This window comes from Aythya ferina, assembly GCF_964211825.1.
Source record: "Aythya ferina genome assembly, chromosome: Z".
Taxonomy (NCBI): domain Eukaryota; kingdom Metazoa; phylum Chordata; class Aves; order Anseriformes; family Anatidae; genus Aythya; species Aythya ferina.
The window spans coordinates 8518458-8536585 of record NC_140299.1 but is presented as its reverse complement, the minus strand read 5'-3'; the positions used below and the strand labels follow the sequence as shown (position 1 = coordinate 8536585).

Genomic DNA, 18128 nt, shown 5'->3' with positions numbered 1-18128 from the left:
TCCCACCTGTCCATGTTTTGGGAGATGCAGGGACAGTGTCTCAATTTCTCTTGGTTTCTTTTGTGTGGAGAGGGAGGAACAAAGGGGGAAGACTTTCCTCAGGGCCCTGGAGAAGGGGAAGCACCTCATACTCTCACCTTGAGCATCCCTTCCTGGGCTATGTGTGGCCTGGGCACCACTAAATCACTTCCAAACCCTGTTCCTGCCAAGCTGCCAGGCCGGGGGAGCAAATACCAGTGTTGAACTGTTTTTTGTCTTGTCTGTAGCTCTCCCCAGGTCGGGTTCCTGCGCTTCCTCAACCTGCTGGTGACCTTTGACTGGAACAACAACCCCCTCATCGTCAACCTGAATGCTGGCCTCACAGGTGAGCGGGCAGCACGTGGGCCGGGGCTGTCGAGAGCTGTGGTGTGAGGGTGCTGAGCCCTCCTTTGGGCAGCCCCTGGGTTTTTGGATATGTGAGGACTCCCAGGTTTCTGCATGGAACATGGAGATTTTCTATCCATTTCCTCTTCTGCTGGGTTTAACCTGGCTTTGGAGTTGGGTTGTGGCTTTGAGAGCCCCACTGAGCAGCCTGCATCGCAGGGGCTATCTGCTGGTTCCCATCTGTGAGACACACAAGGAAAAAGGGTTGCAGTCCTCTACTGTTTGTTATCTCTTGAGCTTTGAGGATTTCCTGGTAAATGTCCCTGGTTTCCAAAGGAACATTTTGGCACATCCAAGTGGACCTATGTCCTACGCTCTTATTATTTTGTCTGTTGATCATCTTTTAGGTACCAGCTGTCTCTTCGTGCGAGCCAGAAGAGACCATGGGATTGCCTTATCTTTGTTGGGGTGCCAGGGTGGGTGGGAGAGCAACAGTTAGTGTTTAAAGCTGATTTATAAGAGAAGGAAAAGCTGCTTGGGAGTGTGGGCAGGCTCATGGAGGGAGCAGCTGTTTCTGTGGGTTTCAGCACTCCTCCAGTTTTCTCTTTTTTGGGAGAATGGGTTTTTGAAACTGGTATTTTTCTGCACTCCGGCTTCTTTTAATGAACAAAATGGGAAGTGTTTTTGGCCAAAGAGCTGCTTTTTCCATTTAGAAAGAAAGCAGAAGACTCTTCAGGTGCAAACTCTCTTGTTAGCTTGTGACGTGAGCTCCCAGCGACTGCAGCTTGAGCTGTGTCTGGGTCCACGTGAGAGCGCCTGGATGAATTCAGAGCTAAGGTCCACCCAGCCCTGCGTCCTGTCTCCAAAATTCCCTGTTGGCAGATGCAGAGGGAAGCACAAGATCAGAGCAAGTGCAGAGCTGATGCTCCCCTTGCTTCCCTCCCAGCCACTGGCAGTATTCATTGGTGCTTGTTTCTCTGCTGGGGAGGTCTGTCCTCTGTCCTGGAGGGCTTGGTGAGAGCCACCCACTGCTTTCCCTGCAGAACCACTGGTGGGGCTCAGCCCCAGGATCATCTGGCTCTGTATGGCAGCAGAGCAGGGCTGAGGCACGGTGGGAAGGGACAGAAGACAGCTGCACTGCTGGGCTCACCACCTCCAAACCTTCCTGGGCTGCAGCCACCCTCATAGCACGCCCTGGTTTTATATGTGGAGGGATTGTGTGCCCCACCACCTCTGGCCAGCAGTGTGCTGAGAGCTGGGGAGATGCACCCAGTTGGGTGTCAGCACGCTTTCTGTTTAGCAGATGAGAAAAAAGAGCAAATACCCTGTTCCTAGTTTAAAATGTGCTGGAAAGTACCCAGGCTGGGCTTGCAAGGAAAAACAGGCTCATTGAAAACTAAAAAAATCTGTCTGGTAGTGGGGCTGTGGGGGAGGAAAGGTGACCTAGAGAATTCTTCTCTTCAGTGGCCTCCTGTCTCTATGTAAATGGCTGTAATTTTTCCTTCGTGCTTCTACACACTCTCCACGGTCAGCAGCACATCCCTCTGCAGCTCGTTCTGCAAGGTCTGCAGGGTGCTGAGGTCTGGAGTTGGGATCAGAGGGCAGGAAAGGTTAAAAGCACGTTGCACCGCCCTTTTCTGGACTGTGATACACGGGCACGGGGGCTGGTGGAGGGCTGTGGGTGCAGCAGAGCATCTCACCCAGCTGCCTGCCCTCTGCAGACGCCGACTGCACAGAGATCAGGAACAAGTTCATGGCTGCTCGCTCTCGCCTCCCCGTCATGTTCATCGCCACCCCTAAAGACCAGTGGAGCTCGGTGTGGACACGAGAGCAACCCTCAGCACAGGTGAGCTGGGGCTCCAGATCTGTGCCTCGTGGTGTCTGGGGCATTTCCCTGCTCCCGGTGTTGGGGGGAGCTCCGCCAGCCCTGTGGGTGGCTGGGGTTCCCCCTGCATCCAGGAGTTTCACCCTAAAGCTCTTTTTCCTCCCCAGATCCTGCAGCGCCTTCTCGTGCTGGCCGCAGAGTCTCTCCGAACCCTGGAGGAGCAGCTCATGGACCCGCTCGGCAGCCAGGACGTGAAGGTAACCCCTTGGGGCCCCACACGAGGGTTTTTGGGTTCTGGCAAAGCAGATGGGAGAGGAGCTGGACATGGAGAAGCTCCAGCCAACATCATGTGGGCTGGAGGCTGCCCCCTCCAGTCCTGCTCCTGTGTGCAGGCATGTGTGCACAACCTGAGCTCCCAAACTCTCCCCAACTCCTGCAGTGGGGGAACGGCTCATCCTGGCTCCTAACATGCCCTGGGGCTTTGCAAAACATCATTTGCTTCTTCCCAGCCTTGACCCTTCTGGTTTAACCTTAGCAGAGCTTGGCAGCAGACACTGTTGCAGGACTTCTTCTGATGGCATTTAGGTTTGGGTGAGCTTGCTGTTGTCTTGACAATGGGGGAGGAATTGGAATCAAGCTGGTCTGAGCTGTTGGGGTGAAGAATAGGAAGTGGTGTGAGGGAAGACCTCTGGGAAAATCCACCTAGCAGCGTTTCAGACTGTCTCAGTGTGAAGTGTCCCAGGTTCTATTTCCATTTAGAAAAGATTAGGGAGTGAAGGGGAGGAAAAGTCAGGCTCCTCTGTGTACCCGGACTGTGGTCCTTCAGCAGCAATGAAATCCAAGTCATTGCGTCTTCTCTGCGTAGGGAGCAAGCTGAGATGTGGAAATCGTGTTTTCTTCCACTTCTTTCAGGTGTGTTAGTGCCCTCATCTATAAAACAGGAACCCTTGATTTTGCCCGTAAAGCTGCAGAGGAGGTGTGAAGGGCTGCTGGGCCAAGTGCTGCTGATTTTGGCAGCGCTGTGCCGTGTTTAAGGGTGGCAGGTGCTGGCCAAGAACCATGAATGGCTTCGCTTGTTTTACCTCCTCCCCTGGCTGCCGGTGCTGTTGCAGTTGGACCCTTCCCCGTGGGGGATGGCAGTGACACGAGGAGGCAGCTGGTCGGAGGAGACCCTTGTGTGGCAGTTAGGGGCAGGGCTCAGAGCTGCATCCTGCTCCTTTCCACATCCTTTTTTTGCTGCTGACCCTGCTGGGCATTTGGGATGCTCTGGGAGCCTTTTTCATTGAACCTGACAGCTCAGGAGAGATGATGGCATAAAGGGACGAGGGCAGCAGAGCAGAGGCTTGCCTCAGGGTACAGCTACGTTCCTCGCATCCAAGGGATGCGCTGCTTTCTAGTGATGAGCTGCGCAGAGCCTTTCCACACTCCCTGAGCCACGTAACTGCGCCATCTGCTCCTTTTGGGAGCCCATTGTGGGACGGAGGAAGAGGAAGATGATAACAGGCAGAACAGCCGGTAACTACTCTTCCTTTCCGTGTCAGGGCCAGGCCAAATCCAGCTTGAAAAGGATCCAGGATGTTGTGTGATAGGGTGATTATTGGCTGTCCTCAGCGTGATTCCACAGCTGCCTGCCACTTTGCTCCCGGGTGGGATGGGTGGGACCTCCTGCTCCTGCACAGCAGGGACAGGGACCTCGGGATGCTGTCTGTCTGTCTGTCCTGGGGGAGACAGCCTGTACTTGAGCTGGAGGCTGAGAAGGGTCAGGGCTGAGGCTGCGGGGATGGGGTGCAGCCTTAGTGGGGATGTTTCCTGTAGTGATTGAGAGGGGAAGCTGCAGGGCTGGTTTATTTCAGGCTTGTGTTCATCCTTATGCTGCTTTCCACCTAGATTTGCCTGGACCGTCTTGTTGTTCCTCTGTGTTCCCTCTCTGGAATTAGCATTATGGCCAGCTGTGATATTTTGGCAGCCTTTGTGTATCTTTATGGGATCTAACGTCCATTTTGGTCACATTCCCAGGACAGGGGTGGGTGTCTCTGAGCAGCCCCTTGGGGGGAAGCCCGTGCTAGTAGCTTCTTGTTCCTTGCATTATTATTTATTACTGAAGGAAACAAACCTGCTGGCTCCCAGTGCCTTTGAAAAGATGGGTTTATCTGCAGCACTCCCTGTACTATGGAAAACGTGGTGTGTGAGCGATGTTAAATGAGGGGAGAAAAGAGGTTTTGGCCTGGCTGGGAAGTGGACATGTCCAGTGTAGTGTTTCCAGTTCAACAGTGAGTATGATGCCACTGATGATGCTGTGGCCCTTCTCCAGCCACAAGAGTGACACTTTATTTTCTTGCATGTAGGATGTCAGCAGGGTGTCCTGAACCCCCATGTATGTAGGGACTTGCTTTGGGCCCAGGTTGGGTTACCAGTTCCTGAGGAGAGCAGAGGGGCTTGAGGGAAAAGTTTTTGAGGGGGCTGAGAGCTGGAGTGGCTTAGAGTCAGTCCCTGGCTCTACCACTGGCTCGTGCTTTCACTGTGGCCACACCACTTAATCCCACTATGAGGGGAGGCTGCTCACTCTCTTCTCGAGCTGCAAACTGTCTGATGTGAATTGAATGACAAACCCCACAAAGCTCCCTCCCTCCTTCACCTGCCAGCTTGGCTGTACGGGAGTGTCCTGGGAAGCACAGGCACGTTTATTCCATCTTCCTCCCCCTCCTAGCTGCAGCCCCTGCATATAGAGTTCCTTATTCCAAACACTGGGCTTTTAACATCAGGCTTTGTGCCTGGTTAAACTGCTCAGGGTAAAATACGCAGCTTCTCTGAGAGTCAAGTGCTGTTGGGGATGGAGGGAGCTGCAGCCCTTCCAGCTCCCTCTGCAGATCCTCTGTAGCTGCTGGGCCCTCTGTGCCAGGGAAGGGGGCTGGCCTGTGGTGAGCAGAGCTTCAGCCATAGCCTGTGAAGAAGGAAATAAACTTGCTATTTAAAAAATAAATAAATAAAAGGCAGAAATTCCTGGTCTTCCAGTGACATCCTGCAGCACCTCTAGGAGGCTTTGGCTTCTACACTTGAGTCTGACTGACCCCAGGGTGGTGAAGGTTTTGGTAGGACACCAGCAGCTGCTTCAGGAAGGCTTTGTTTTAATTTGAGTGGAGGAGAAAGGCCATACACTTCTTATCCCGCTTCATTTTCTGTGTTTTTGTTTGTTAGGTTAAAACATCATTTACTCAAATGGATGAGGGGGGATCCAGGCGCACTTACCTGCCCTTTGGAGGGAGGTATGTCAGCCTCTGAGGGGAGCTTGTTCTGGCGTGCCGAGTCCTAGCTTAGGCAGCTGAAGCTGAGAGGACTTGAAAAGCCAAGCAGTGGTTAGTTATGACAGAGTCACATTCTGGAGGGGCTTTTTTTTTCCTGTTCAGGCAGTGAAAAAGACTTTTTGACGTGGCTTTCACTTCTGCTGTGTTTTTTGCTGGAAGTATTACAGAGGTGAGATCTACTTGCATGGGGACAGTGCCTGCTACAGGGGCTGTAAAATGATTTTGTCTTTGCTGATCTCACTGCTTTGTTGTGTGAATGCTCCCAGGCCAGCTGAAAACAGCTGTTTTCAGGCAGCCCTTACCTGGGGAGCCGTGTGTGGTGAAACAAAGCAGTGCTGCCATTCGGATGGCATCGTTTGCTTGGAGGCTGGGAAGTGGACTTGAGAGAAGTCTGAGGGGAATGCTGCTTCCCTGGCTCAGGCTCACCCCAGCCACCTGCTGCTTGTCAGGTGTCCTGGGGTGAATCGAGTTGAGAAATAAAAACAACCCAGAGGTAGGGAGAGGTGTCCCTGCAGCCTCTGGTCAGGCCCAAAGCCTTATTTTGGGTGTCAGCTTGGCCAAGTTTACCTTAGGCTGGGGTTAGGCTGTGCTGGGGTGGGTCTGAGCTGTCCTGGGGCTGGGCTTGGCTTGGGGCTGGATGTCTGAGCCCTGGTGTGATGGGGCGAGGAAGAGGAGGAGGAGGCTGTATGGGTGAGAAGTGCCTGGTGTGCTGCAGTTGCAATGGGGACCTGTGATCAAAACTGCAGGTTTGAGGTGAGCTGGAGGGCTGTAGCTCCCAAAAGAAGCTGTTGCATGTCCATAGCATCCTCCTAACCCTTCAACTCGACCTCCCTGGTCCTCCTTCCCACCCAGTTCCTCTTGTTTGTTGCAGCAAAATTCTTTCTCCTCCCTCTGGCCTGTACAGCTGTCCTTCATTTTCCTTAGGGATAAATTTGTGACAGCGTTTCCAGAGCTGCTAACCTTTTTGTAAACAAAATGTGGGGCTGGGAGGAGGGGAGAAAACTTGCTGAGGCAACTTGGAGTTGCTTCTCACATGTCTGCCAGTGGGTTTTTTTTTTTTTTAATTTGCATTTATATTTGGGTCACTTGGGGATGTGCCTCTTCTCCTGTGGATGCAGAGATGGGTTTGTGAGCTCTGTCTGTGCTCTCACAGGGATACAATAAGCCACGGGCGTCATCTGGGTGGAAAGGCAGCTCTGAGTGGATTAGGGCTGGGATTTGATGCTGGTCACTGGTGGTGTTTGTGTGTGTTCCTTGGCTTGGCTATAAGCCAGCCCCAAGCAGTGGGTTTTCTGACAGCGCTGTGCTGAGCAGTGTCCAGTGGCTCTGTTTGTGTCCCCATGTCATTTACTCCACAAAAATGTACAGGCAGTTTTAAGTTTTCCATTTGAATACAATTGCATCCAGAGTGCCTGATCCCTCCTGCCCAAATATTTGTGTCTGGGATTGTTCTCTTCCATTAATGGGGTCTGTTCTCATCCTCTGCTTGCTGGAAGATACTGCTGCCCTTTGGGACAACCTCCTGGACAGACGGGGCTGTCCTGCAGCTCCTTGTGTCCCCTGGATTTTTTTTGACTCCCTCCTTCACAGGGTCTGTGACTGTAGCTGGAGGGAACCACCTTGCCCCCTGGAAAGCTCTTCTCTAGGGCCTGTCCCTTAGTCACAGGGACACCAGTTAGCTTTTTCTGCAGACCTGGGAACCCAGTGGGGTAGAAAAGCCAGCCCTGCAGGCTGGGTGTCTGCTGTGGGTAGGGAGCAGCTCCCTTGGCAGAGGGCTTAGCTTGCTGGACACTTGGGCTGCAGCAGTCAGGTGCATCCTTCCTGCTGCAGGGAGCACGTAGCCTGTCCACCAGGAGATGGCCACAGGTGCTGCCACCTTGCTCTTGACAACATCCTGGTTACAGCTTTGATTTTGCTGCTTTAAGGAGAAGGGGATGAAATACAAACATTGACTTGGGAAATCTTTTACATCTCCTGCTTGCCTGTGCCCTACGTTTGGTATTTTTTTCTTCCATGCAGATCGCCTTCCGCCCTCCCTTGGATCTCTACGATGTCCTCATCCACCTGAACTCCAACCAGATTCCTCGGCACCTGGAGGGCGTGGACCGGCCGGTGAAGTCGTTCTCCCGGGGGGTGGTGAAGAACAGCGCGGGAGCGAATGTCCTCTTTCCTGTGGTGGATTACGACCCTGTACAGTGCTACCTCCAGGAGCTGAGGGTAAGTCCTTTGGGGAGCTGCAGGGGGTTGTCTGTCATTAATTCAGGTCATTAAGTGCCTGCTGTTGCAGGTGAGGGTAGATTTAGATTTTTAGGAAGACATTCTTTACTCAGGGGTTGGTGAGGCACTGGCTGCCCAGTGAAGCTGCTGCCAACAGGTGCATGCAACATTGAGGCCAAATCCTGGCCACAGATTTGTTTCTCTGGGGCTAGTCCTCATGTGATGGCGGGGAAAGTTAGGAAAGTGGGTAAACAAAGAACACGAGTATCCAAAAGTCATCAGCCCAGTGCTCTTCCACCATCTGGTTGTGCCAAAATCTCAGCAAGCTGGGGTGAAACACCAGGAGCTGGGTGGCAGTGGGATCCACGTGACATCTGGGCAGCAGATGTGCAGCCTCTGCCTTTTTGGGGCTTTCTGGCTGTGCTTGCAGTAGCTGAATAAATTATTGTGTGGAGATGAGGGGCAGAGATGCCCTTTCATCAAAAACTGGCTTGACTCTCAAGTGATCTCCTGCCCACAGAGGCAGTACTAGGAAGCAGTATTAGAACACAGGAACCATAAACTTGCTTTGTAAAGAAGGTGCTGTGCAGATCTCTGGTCCTGTTTCCCCCTCGGAGCTGATGCAGCTTGGACATTAGAGAAGGCTGTGCAGAGCCCAGTCCTGTTGAATGCTGATATCTCCAGGGATGGAAATTTCCTTCATTCTTGTGCTTTTGTCTCAATGTTTGATCATTGCTATTGTGAAAGTTTATTTCCTAATACCTGAATGACATTTCCCCTGTTGCAATGTGTGTTGATTCCTTGGTCCACCATGGCAACTGTGCTAGGGGCAGCTTCCTGGAAGGCAGGTCCTCAATTCAAAGGTACCTCGAGTAAGACATCAAAATCCCCCCCCAGTTCTCCTGTAAGTGGCACTGCTCGTTTGCCTGGAAGGATGGGGAGGAGAGGGAAAGGAGGTGCCCAGTGCAGGGTGGGAGGTCTCCTGCTTCTGGGAAGGAAAGTGGTTGAGAAGCTGCAAGTCCCCCAGGCAGATTGCAGAGACCACTGGGAGACTTGTTGGGGTCCAGGACGTGTGAGATGGAGGGGGAGGAATACCCTGCACGAGAAAGCCCAATGACTGGGAACAACTTAGCATTTCAGTCTCTCTGCTGATGTCTGGATCTGAGATGGAATCTCAGGGCAGGCTCCTCTTTGTTCTCTAAACAACTAGGGTTTGACCTGCCACTATGAAACCTGGACACAAGGCATATCCCTGGTAGGAAATGGAGTTTAAGCCTGAAATCTTTCTCCAGCCCATGCTGGAAGGGAGGATTAGAGCTGAATGGAGTCTTTCAGCAGCTGCCAAGATGCTGGAGATGCCTGTGTGCATGGGGCCAGAGCTGCTGCATCTCCAGAGAGGTCAGGTCTAAGTGACTCTTGTGGAGACCTGGCAAGAGGCTGACTTCTTACTCGAAGGGGAGTTGGAGACCCCTGGAAGAGCCAGTGGGGAAAGCAGGTTCCCTGGGGAGGCTGTCAACAGACCTGCAGCAAATCTGGCAGTGTAATGAGGCACTTGTCAGGAAACTCATCAGGGTGTGTTGCAGTAAAAGCACTTTCTTGTGCTTCTGCTCAAATTGCTGTCTTCAAAGAGATGACAGCAATGACTTTAGAAGAGAAGAGTGCAGATCTTTCCTGGAAAGCAGTTTTAATTATCCTAAGGAATTGACCTAATTGATCCACTCAATTACGACATCCAAACTGTCTGAATTTCTACTGCCTGTTTTCTCTACTACAGGTAACACTAGACTTGGAATAAGGTTTGGTTTGGGTTACAAATTACAGCCAGCCATAAATCCAGTATACCAACACTCCAGCAAAGAAATGTGTGTACATGCAAAGGTCACCTTGCCTTGTTGGAAGCAGTGTAATGCTCCCAAAGAGGAGCACGCAGTCAGTATCTCTTTCTTTTTTTGGCCTGAGGGTGCCTGGGAGGGAGCAGAGCAGGAGCTGGTCACAGGTTTCTCAAAAGAGCAAGCTTGGGAGTAGGGAGCCTGGAATCTGCCTCGGCAGCCTTTTCTGGGGGACATTTCCTGCTGTTGAAGGCTCTGAGGTAGGTATGGCTGTGTGTCCCCTGTGGGCATCATGTGGGAGGTGTCCTGCAGTACCAGCACACTTGGCTCTTGTAGCTTCCAGGTCAGTAACAGGCAGATCTGAAAGGACTGATGAATATCTCTGGGTAAACAAGTATTTTTCCTGGAAAAATCAGAGGTAACAGCTGCATGTGAAGGAGTTGCTTCTGGGCACCTTTGCTCACGTATTGCTCAGCCATGTCAGAAGGCCTCAAAAGCAGACTTTGCACCTCATGGACACCACCAGGCAGGTGATGCAGAGCTGTCGGTAAAATTTACCCCACCAGTAATCATCCAGCCCCGTGTCTTGGGGTCCTGATGCACGGCCTTTGCCGTGCTTTCACCTGGTTGCAGTTGGTAGCCCCTCCAGCATCCTTGTGTTCTCCCTCCCCTGGTTTTTACTGCTCAAAGCAGCATTCAGCTCCTTGTCCTGCAGGCTGGGAGCCCTGGGGCAGATCCAAATGCAGTAAGATGTTGGTACTGGAAAGGAGTGTGGCAGCAGCAAATCCTTACAGAAGATTTTTGGATGAGAACGCCTTTGGACACAGAAGTGGCTGGCTTTGACTCAGAGTAATTTGCTCTGCCTTAATAGCATAAACCACAGAATTGAGCAACAGGGTTGTAGCCGTGGTGGTTTTACAGCAACAGAGGGAGACATCTGCCATGCAGCGATGCTGTGGGATTTTGTTTTCTTTTTATGGGCAGAAAAGAAATACCTTTTAATGTGGCAAGCTCCGAAAAGGTCAGATTTTTAAGCGTCTGGGCATGCTATTGAGCTGAGAGGGACAGGGAGTATCCAGTGACCTTGGCTCAGTAACCAGGGCACCCACTTCTGTCCTGCCCAACCTGTTTGCACTGAGAGATGCCCTGTTGTTCTCAAATCAGAGGGGTAGGCAAGGCAGGAGTGCTCTGGAGCTGGAAGGTTACTGCATGCCTTCCCCCAGTAGGAGAATATAAAAGAATAAAAGGAGGGGAGGTGCTAAGTCCTGACTGCTTTAATTTTTCCTCCTTCAAGGAGATGTGCTACAGGAACTGGTCTGATTGAGTTGATCTGGTGCCTGAGAGGCTCTGGGTAAAGATGAAAGGCTGGTCATGGCATTCAGACAGTGAATCCTTAAATTCCAGGACAGATCTGATGGAAAAGGCCTGTTCTGGGAGTTGGTCCAGATGAAAAGGCTTTGCAGACAGATGCTTTTGAAGGAAAGCAGGTGCCAGACATTCCACAAAGAGGGCTTCCCTTGCGCCTCAGCCTGGAACCAGGCTCCCCAGTGCCAACTGTCCCAAGCACCTTGGTGAACAATCCCTGGGTCAGGTCCTCGGGGATTCTCCAGCAAGACTAAATCAACCTTAAGTGACTCAGCTGAGGTTCCCCATCACGACTGCAGGTTTGGGTCGTGGCTGCCATCAAGCAGTGGGTGCAGTTCTGGTCCCTTTGCTGGGAATGTGGCGTAGCTGTGTCAGTCAGCACAGCTCTTGCTCCAGGGTGGCTTGGGTCTCTGTTCCTCAAGGGAAGGTCTTCCTGCCTGCATCCAGTGAACCCAGTGGCGATGCTTATGTCCATCTGCATCCATTCTGCAGCTCACGAAGCCTGAGGATCTCTCGTGTCCTGAAGCCATGAAGCTCTGATTGTCTTGCAAAGGTCTAGAGCTGTTCTTTCATGGAAGGGAAAGTTGAGGGAGCCTGCCTGAGCCCTCTCAGTCTGTGTGTCTATAATGGCTATTAAGACTTTTTTTACAAGGTCTTTGGTCTCACTGGATATGAACCACTCTCTCTTTGAGATTTAGCTTTCTCTGGTTGCATATACCTGTTAAAGAGCTCATTTCATCTTATACAGAGGAGATCTTTCCTGTTTGGACAAGCACGAGTATGTTTCCTGCTTTCCAAAAAAAACCAACCTTCCTCTAAAGCAGGTACTTCCTCTAAATGTTTTGTACTGCACCTTTGGACAAGACCTACCTGGAAGACTTACAGCCCTTTCCTTCCTTTTGTCCCGCAGTGTAGGAATGTGTGTCTTGCTAGTGCATGCTGAGAAGGAATTAATGATACTAAAAGTTCTTGTCTCTTACAGCATGCAAGTTGTGGTTATGGGATGTAGCTGGAACTGGGGAAATGTTTTCAGGTCAGACGGCTCCCTTCCTGCTTTGACTGACTGGCCTAACTCCTCCTGCAGCATCTTTCAGAAGACAAAATGGAAAAGCTTTGGTTTTTGTGGCACAGAGGAAGCATTTCTGTCTGGATCTATGCAGAAGTGGCAGGAAATTCCCTGCCTTTACACCTGCAGAGCAGCTTCGTGACCCTTACCACAGTGCCCAGGGTCGGGGTGCGTGTGTGCACACTGCTGTGTATCAAAGCATCTGTTCCTCGTGCTGCTTGGCTGAGCTCAGAGGCTGCCTTTGGTTGGATTTCTTCTGTGTTGGGAATGCTTTCCTCCTCCCATAGGAAGGGACTTTTGCTTGGTGGACCAGTGGATGAGGCATGTTTACTGATACAGCCAGGAGGCTGTGGGTGTACGGTTTTGGTGACAATATGTTTTTTTTTTTTCCCCTCCCCACTGTGCCATACCTACTTGCCACTAACCTGAACCCCCAGGAGGGCGATGCTCACGTGGCTCTGGTGAGGTGCTAGGAGGTGAAACAGTGTGGATGGGCTAAAAAACATTTTACTGTGGAAATCCCAAACCTAACACTCAGGTTTCTTTTCTCTTTTAAAACTCCTCTGATACAGAAACAACCCCATCATGTGTGTTTTTTTTTTTCTTTTCACAGTACTCCTTGCTTTGTTTGTGTGTGGGGGCTGGCTCCATCTGTATCATATACTGTGGGTATTGGGGCCAGGTTGTGTCAGCATGACAAAGGCTTTAAAGCATTAACCACACCTGTAGTTTGTTGGAAGTAAGTAGCTTTTAATAGAGTTTTATACTGTCAGGTCCCTCACTGAGAGCACTTAAATACTTCTAACCACTGAGTAAATGTTCAAATGGCAGAAGTATTCATCATCTGCATTGTACCAGGAAGAGCTGCTAGGCCTATTTCAGAGACCTCCCCAAATTTTGTAGCAGAAGTGGTGCAATGGGAGCCCGATCTCCAGGTGTAAGCAAGCACAGTGGAAAAGTGGGTGGATAAATGGTTAGGCAAAAAAACCCACCCCTAAACAACAATAAAGTAGTTGCTTAACTAGCAAGTGCTTACCTCATAGCGAAATCCGTGCTTCAGCCCCAGCTGCTTAATCCAGTAATCCCATTTCAGAGGAGGGTATTGTTTTACTTGCTGCCTTTCTGCATCCCTTTGGTTCTCCTACCCAGGTTGCTCCCTACAGACCTTGGGGTGATCTTCTCCCAGGCACTTTGCCTAAGTAACGAGGCCCCTCTCGGTCACAAAATACAGATCCCTGGTACAAACTGGGAACCAGGTGTAGGGTTTGCTGGTGGTCATGATCCTTCTGATCAGGGAAAGCTTTCCTTGGGCCTTTAAAGCTGACTTGTGACCAAAGATACGGCAGCTTGGGAAGGGAGCAGGGGTTCAGATGGGGTCCCCACCTTTATCCATTTTCTCACAAACTTTCCCTTGCGGGAGGTGTTGGCAAGCTGAGGCAAGCCCAGTGGCACTGGGCATGGAGTATGGGATGTGGAAAGAGAGGTGAACTCTGTTTGCTTTTACTTCCCAAGCCTCTGTACAAACAGAAGCATGGTGACTAATGCACCAGACCCTTTTAATGCTGCAGTTTCCCAAGAGCTGGACATGCATCTCTGCAGCCTGGGGAAGCCGGCTTGAAGCGTGGGCCTTGCTGGGAGCAGCAGGGTAGCAGAAGCTCGCCCTTCGCTGGGGTTTTGAATTGGATGCTGTGGTTTTCATCTCAGCCCTCTGCTCCCTCCTGGGTGTATAAAAGGTGCTGGGTATCAGTCAGAGCAGTGGTTTTATGGGGAAATGAGCTGAGCCTGGGGGGATTCCTTTCCTGCAAATGCTTCTGGTTCCTGTCCGAAGTAAAAATACCTTTCTCCTAGGGAGCATCACGTGGCACTCAAGACCTCCCCCTGCAGACTAACGGGGCTTTTTCAGGTTGTAACACGCTCTGGTCCCCTTTGATTCAGAGAGCTGTGCATCAGCTGTCATCGTGCCGTGTGCTTTGCCTTTTGCTGAGCTTTCCTCCTCTCCTGCCATTTGCCTTCTGGCACAACTGGGAGTCTTCCTTGGTGACTGGGCTCTGAGCATTGCCCATCGCTCTCAGCTGAGAAGCACCAGGGCATGTTGCCTCCTCCTCAGTGTGTTTTTAGAAAGTGGCCAAACCGTCTTGAAAAACCAGGTAATGCCCTGACCAGCCTTGCCCCCTTGAAGGTCCCGTGCAGTGGGGTGAGCTGGCAGGTCCCCGGACCTTCCCTGCTTGCTGGCCTAATCGTGTCGCCCTCTGTTCGTGCTGCTTCAAGTCCCAACTCATAAATCTGGTTGTGAAGGTTGCAGACAACACTGCCCCTCCCTGCTTATCGGCTCCTTACACTTAGAGTGCCACCCCACCCTCTGGGATCAGTGGTAATACCAACTCAATCCACCTTTTCCCTCCTCCTACTGCAATCCTGCCGTGTCCATAGATGGTGCCTTCCAAACTTGCCTTTATTTTTTTTTTTTTCCCCCCATGCGTATCATCATAAAAACCTCATGATACAATGATGCCAGAGGAGACCTTTCTGTGTAAGAGCATGACAGAGATGATGCTGGGGAAACTAGGGAAATGCAGTTGCCGTGGTCCTGTTGACCATCAGAAGGAAGAAGAGGGAGCAGAGGGACTGCATTTCTTGCAGTAGGTTGCTCCAAAACTAGCAAGGCCATATGCAGAAACTTGCCATGCACTGGTGTTGCAGGGGTGTCTTTGCTCAGCCCATTAAGCACGTGCGTTGCCTGGTGCAAGCCTCCACCATGATGAGCAGGTATCAGGGAGCAGCTTCTTGGCTGCTTGCTCAGCTGCCCTTGGGATGTGTATCTCTAGGTACCAGCGTGTTGAGTGCTGAGCTTTTGGGACAGACCTTTGGGTTTGGAGTTGCCTGCATGTGGTGGTGTTTACTCCTGCTGCAGCGCTGGGAATCCAGCTCACGTGGGCTTGGGGGAAGCCAGGCTGTGGGCTTCAGTCAGCTCTTCTTGCAAGCTCCTTTTGAGCCCTCCTGCCCAACACCATCAAAAGAGGTTACTCATTGACACAGCTGCTGAAACATAGCAGCAAGGAGAGCAGATTCCTTCAGTGCCTCCATCAAACGTTTATTTGCACATCATAGGGCTTTGTGTAACTTGAGATTTCTGCTAAGTGTCCTTTTGGGATGCTGGGTGTTGACAGCTCGTGTGGTGTTTGACCTGGGGAAAGGAGCTTTGATGCTCTGGTTGCACAAGATTGTAGAGCTCTAGATGCTGACCTTCAGGAAGGCCTTTGGTTGGGGTTTGTCTTTGCTGCCTTGTAGTGAAACTTTCTGTGGCAGGATTGCCTGCTGGGCAGGACCAGCAGGTCCTTGCCATCTGATGCACTGTGAAGCATGGGATGTGCTGGGCCCTGGCTTGATGGTGCCAGGTCCATCCAGCTGCTAAGGTGACCATGGTGAAGAACACCCTTTGTGGGTTTCCACCCAAGGGATCCAACTTCCTAGAGCTGGTTGTATTCTCTGGGTGCTCTTGCAGGCCTGTGGGAGGTGATGATTTATTTTTCTCCTCTCTGGGACAGCCAGAGGTAGCTTGCAATCACATCTGCGTGCAGAACTGAGGCTCTGCACATCGAGGCAGCAGGAGGCACTCAGGACTTGTCCTTACGCTGCTTTCCTTCTTGGAAATGCACTGGACGTGTTGCAGGTTTGGTCCGTGCTTGTGCAGAGCTACTCTGTGTCACTGGGAGGGACGGGCTCTGGTGCTGCCTCTGGGCTGTCTGGCACAACCTCTTTGTTTTCTCCCCAGGATGCCTTCAGTGATCTCGCCTTGTTCTTCTATGACAAGCACGGTGGGGAAGTGATTGCAGTGTTGTGGAAACCTTTGAGCTTTCAGCCTCAGCCTTTTAAGGTGAGTTTTTGACTCTGCTAAAGGCGTGTTGACTTTATAACCTGAAAGCTTGGAGGGCTTTTTTCTGTAATTGTTGTGTCTAACTCTCATCTGCCCAAAGCCCTTTGAGAAGTGGAACTAATACTTCTGTCCCAGTCTTAGAAGGGGTGAAACCAGGACAGGGATGTGGCTACAGTCCTGCCCCCCTCCAAGTCATCAGCAGAGCTGAGAAGGGAATGTGCTGTTGGACAAGCCTAGCACCATGCTCACTAGGTCAAAACAAAGCAAAACAAAACAAAAGCAAAAAAAAACCCTCTCCACTTCAGGTTCTGTTCCCTGGTCCCCTCCTGGGAGGTGGGCAGTACATCGTTGCTGAAGGTGTTTGGTGTGTGCAGCAGGCTGTCCCATTCCTCTGGGTGTCTCTTAACAGAAACACCTGGTCTGCTAGGAGCTGGGGTGGCAAGCCCAGGTTTGAGGTGCTCAAGTCCCGTTGTTGTACAGGGAAGTACTCCAGCTACAGTGTGTGGGTTGGCGAACTCTAGAGGGTGGTTAAACGAAGTGTGAGGCACACTGGAGTGATTCATGCTGCTTTCTATGAAGGAAAGACGCAGAGAAACTGGTGACTCACAGCTCAGAGTTGGCAGCCCAGGCTTTTCTGCTGTCAGTCTCTGGGTGATTTATCTCCCCTCTCTTCATGGCCAGGGGGCATTGGCCATTCAGTCTAGCTGCAGTTGTGAAACCCAGTTATTCATGGTGGTGAAACGAGAGGAGGAGATGCTGGCATCTGAGTTGAACGTGGCTTGATTAAACACGAGGTGTATTTCTTCTTTTTTTTCCCATCCTGGTGGAGCCAAAGATCTCTTCTGTCTTGAGGTCCTGACACTCTGCAACAGAGCAGAGCACAGCCAGCTCTTAATCCAGGGTCACGCTATGGTGCCTGGTGTTTTTGCATACTGTCTGCTCTGTTTGCACAGGCTGCATGTGTCCATGTGCTCTTTTCCCATCTCCACCATACCCTGGCAGTTATTTCTTGTCCTCCCTTACAGTCTTTGGACTGTGGCTACAGAATATACCCTAGAAGGGACAGGAAGGGCCACTCGTGCACTTCATTATCTCTAATAAGGTGGTGGTGGCAAGAAGCGGTGTAGTGGTGTGACAGGGGTTGCATGTGATGGCAGGAGGGAGATCTAGGTCTCTTATTTGGGGCTTATGAAGGTTGCAAAGCAGCTCCCAGCAGGTGCTGTCATTTTTACATTTTTTTGTGCTGTCATTTGTACATTGTTTGTGTCCTGCAGGTCTCCAGCATGAAAGGAAGGATGGTGTCAACCATGAACAACGAGCTGGTCTGTGTTCCCAACGTGGAGGCAATTCTGGAGGACTTTGAGGTTTTGGGAGAAGGCCTTGTCAAAAGAGTGGAAGCTCGAACAGAGAAATGGACTATCTGAGACCACTGCGAGGTGTAAGAAGGACCTGTCCTGAAGCAGTTTGTTCGCTCCAGGACCGTTCCACTTTATAAATCAGCCCTTTTAGGAAAGGGCTTAGGCTTTTTACATTTCAGAACTGTGCATCTGACTCTATTTATCTTTGTATGGCTTGTTCAGAAAAGTGATGGGACCTATTGTTTTTAAGAATGCAGATGTCTTTTTATTTTGAAAAAAATATAAAAATGGGTTACATTTTTTTAAGTGTTCCTGTTCATTATAGGAAACAAAGTAGTGTTCACGTGAAAACTTCAAGGCCTGAAAAATCTGTCTGGAGTGTGTGTTAGGAAGGCGGTTTCCTGGTTTGTAGCAGCTTCTTTTACACTCATGGCTGGCAAAACCAAAGAAACACTGAGCCGTCTAAAAATGAGCAGATGTTCCCTTTCTACTTGGCTTTGGTGAGACACATCTGGAGCTGTATGTCCAGTGCTGGGCTTCCCAGTAAAAGAGATGGGGACACTGGAGTGAGTTCAGGCAAGGACAGTGAGGATAACAAAGGGGTTGAAGCATCTCCTGTAGGAGGAGAGGCTGCAAGAGCTGGGGCTATTAAGCCTGGAGAAGAGAAGGCTCAGGAGGCTCTTACCAGTGTGTACAAATACCTGATGAGGGAGGAAAGAAGCTGGGGCCAGTCAGTGGTGCCCTGTGACAGAATGAGAGGCATGAGCTGAAATGCAGGTAATTCTATTTAAAACACTTGTTGAAACCATGAGGGTGATTGAACACCGGAACACGTTGCCCAGAGAGGTGGTGAAGATTCCATCCCTGGAAATAACTCAAAACCCAACTGGATGTGGTCCTGGGCAGCCTGCTCTGGGTGACCCTACTCT

The 18128-nt window shown here is 51.0% G+C and overlaps 1 protein-coding gene across 1 annotated transcript in view; it reads left to right on the top strand.

Moving 5' to 3' along the window:
• NOL6 (nucleolar protein 6) overlaps positions 1-17500 on the top strand; it is a 28860-nt gene extending 11360 nt beyond the window's left edge. The window contains exons 21-26 of the mRNA XM_084504087.1: positions 267-364; positions 2085-2209; positions 2356-2445; positions 7510-7707; positions 15740-15841; positions 17116-17500. Coding sequence (XP_084360213.1) covers positions 267-364; positions 2085-2209; positions 2356-2445; positions 7510-7707; positions 15740-15841; positions 17116-17265 — 763 coding nt within the window. The 3' untranslated portion in view covers positions 17266-17500. The remainder of the gene's footprint in view (positions 1-266; positions 365-2084; positions 2210-2355; positions 2446-7509; positions 7708-15739; positions 15842-17115) is intronic.
• Positions 17501-18128: the final 628 nt, after the last annotated feature.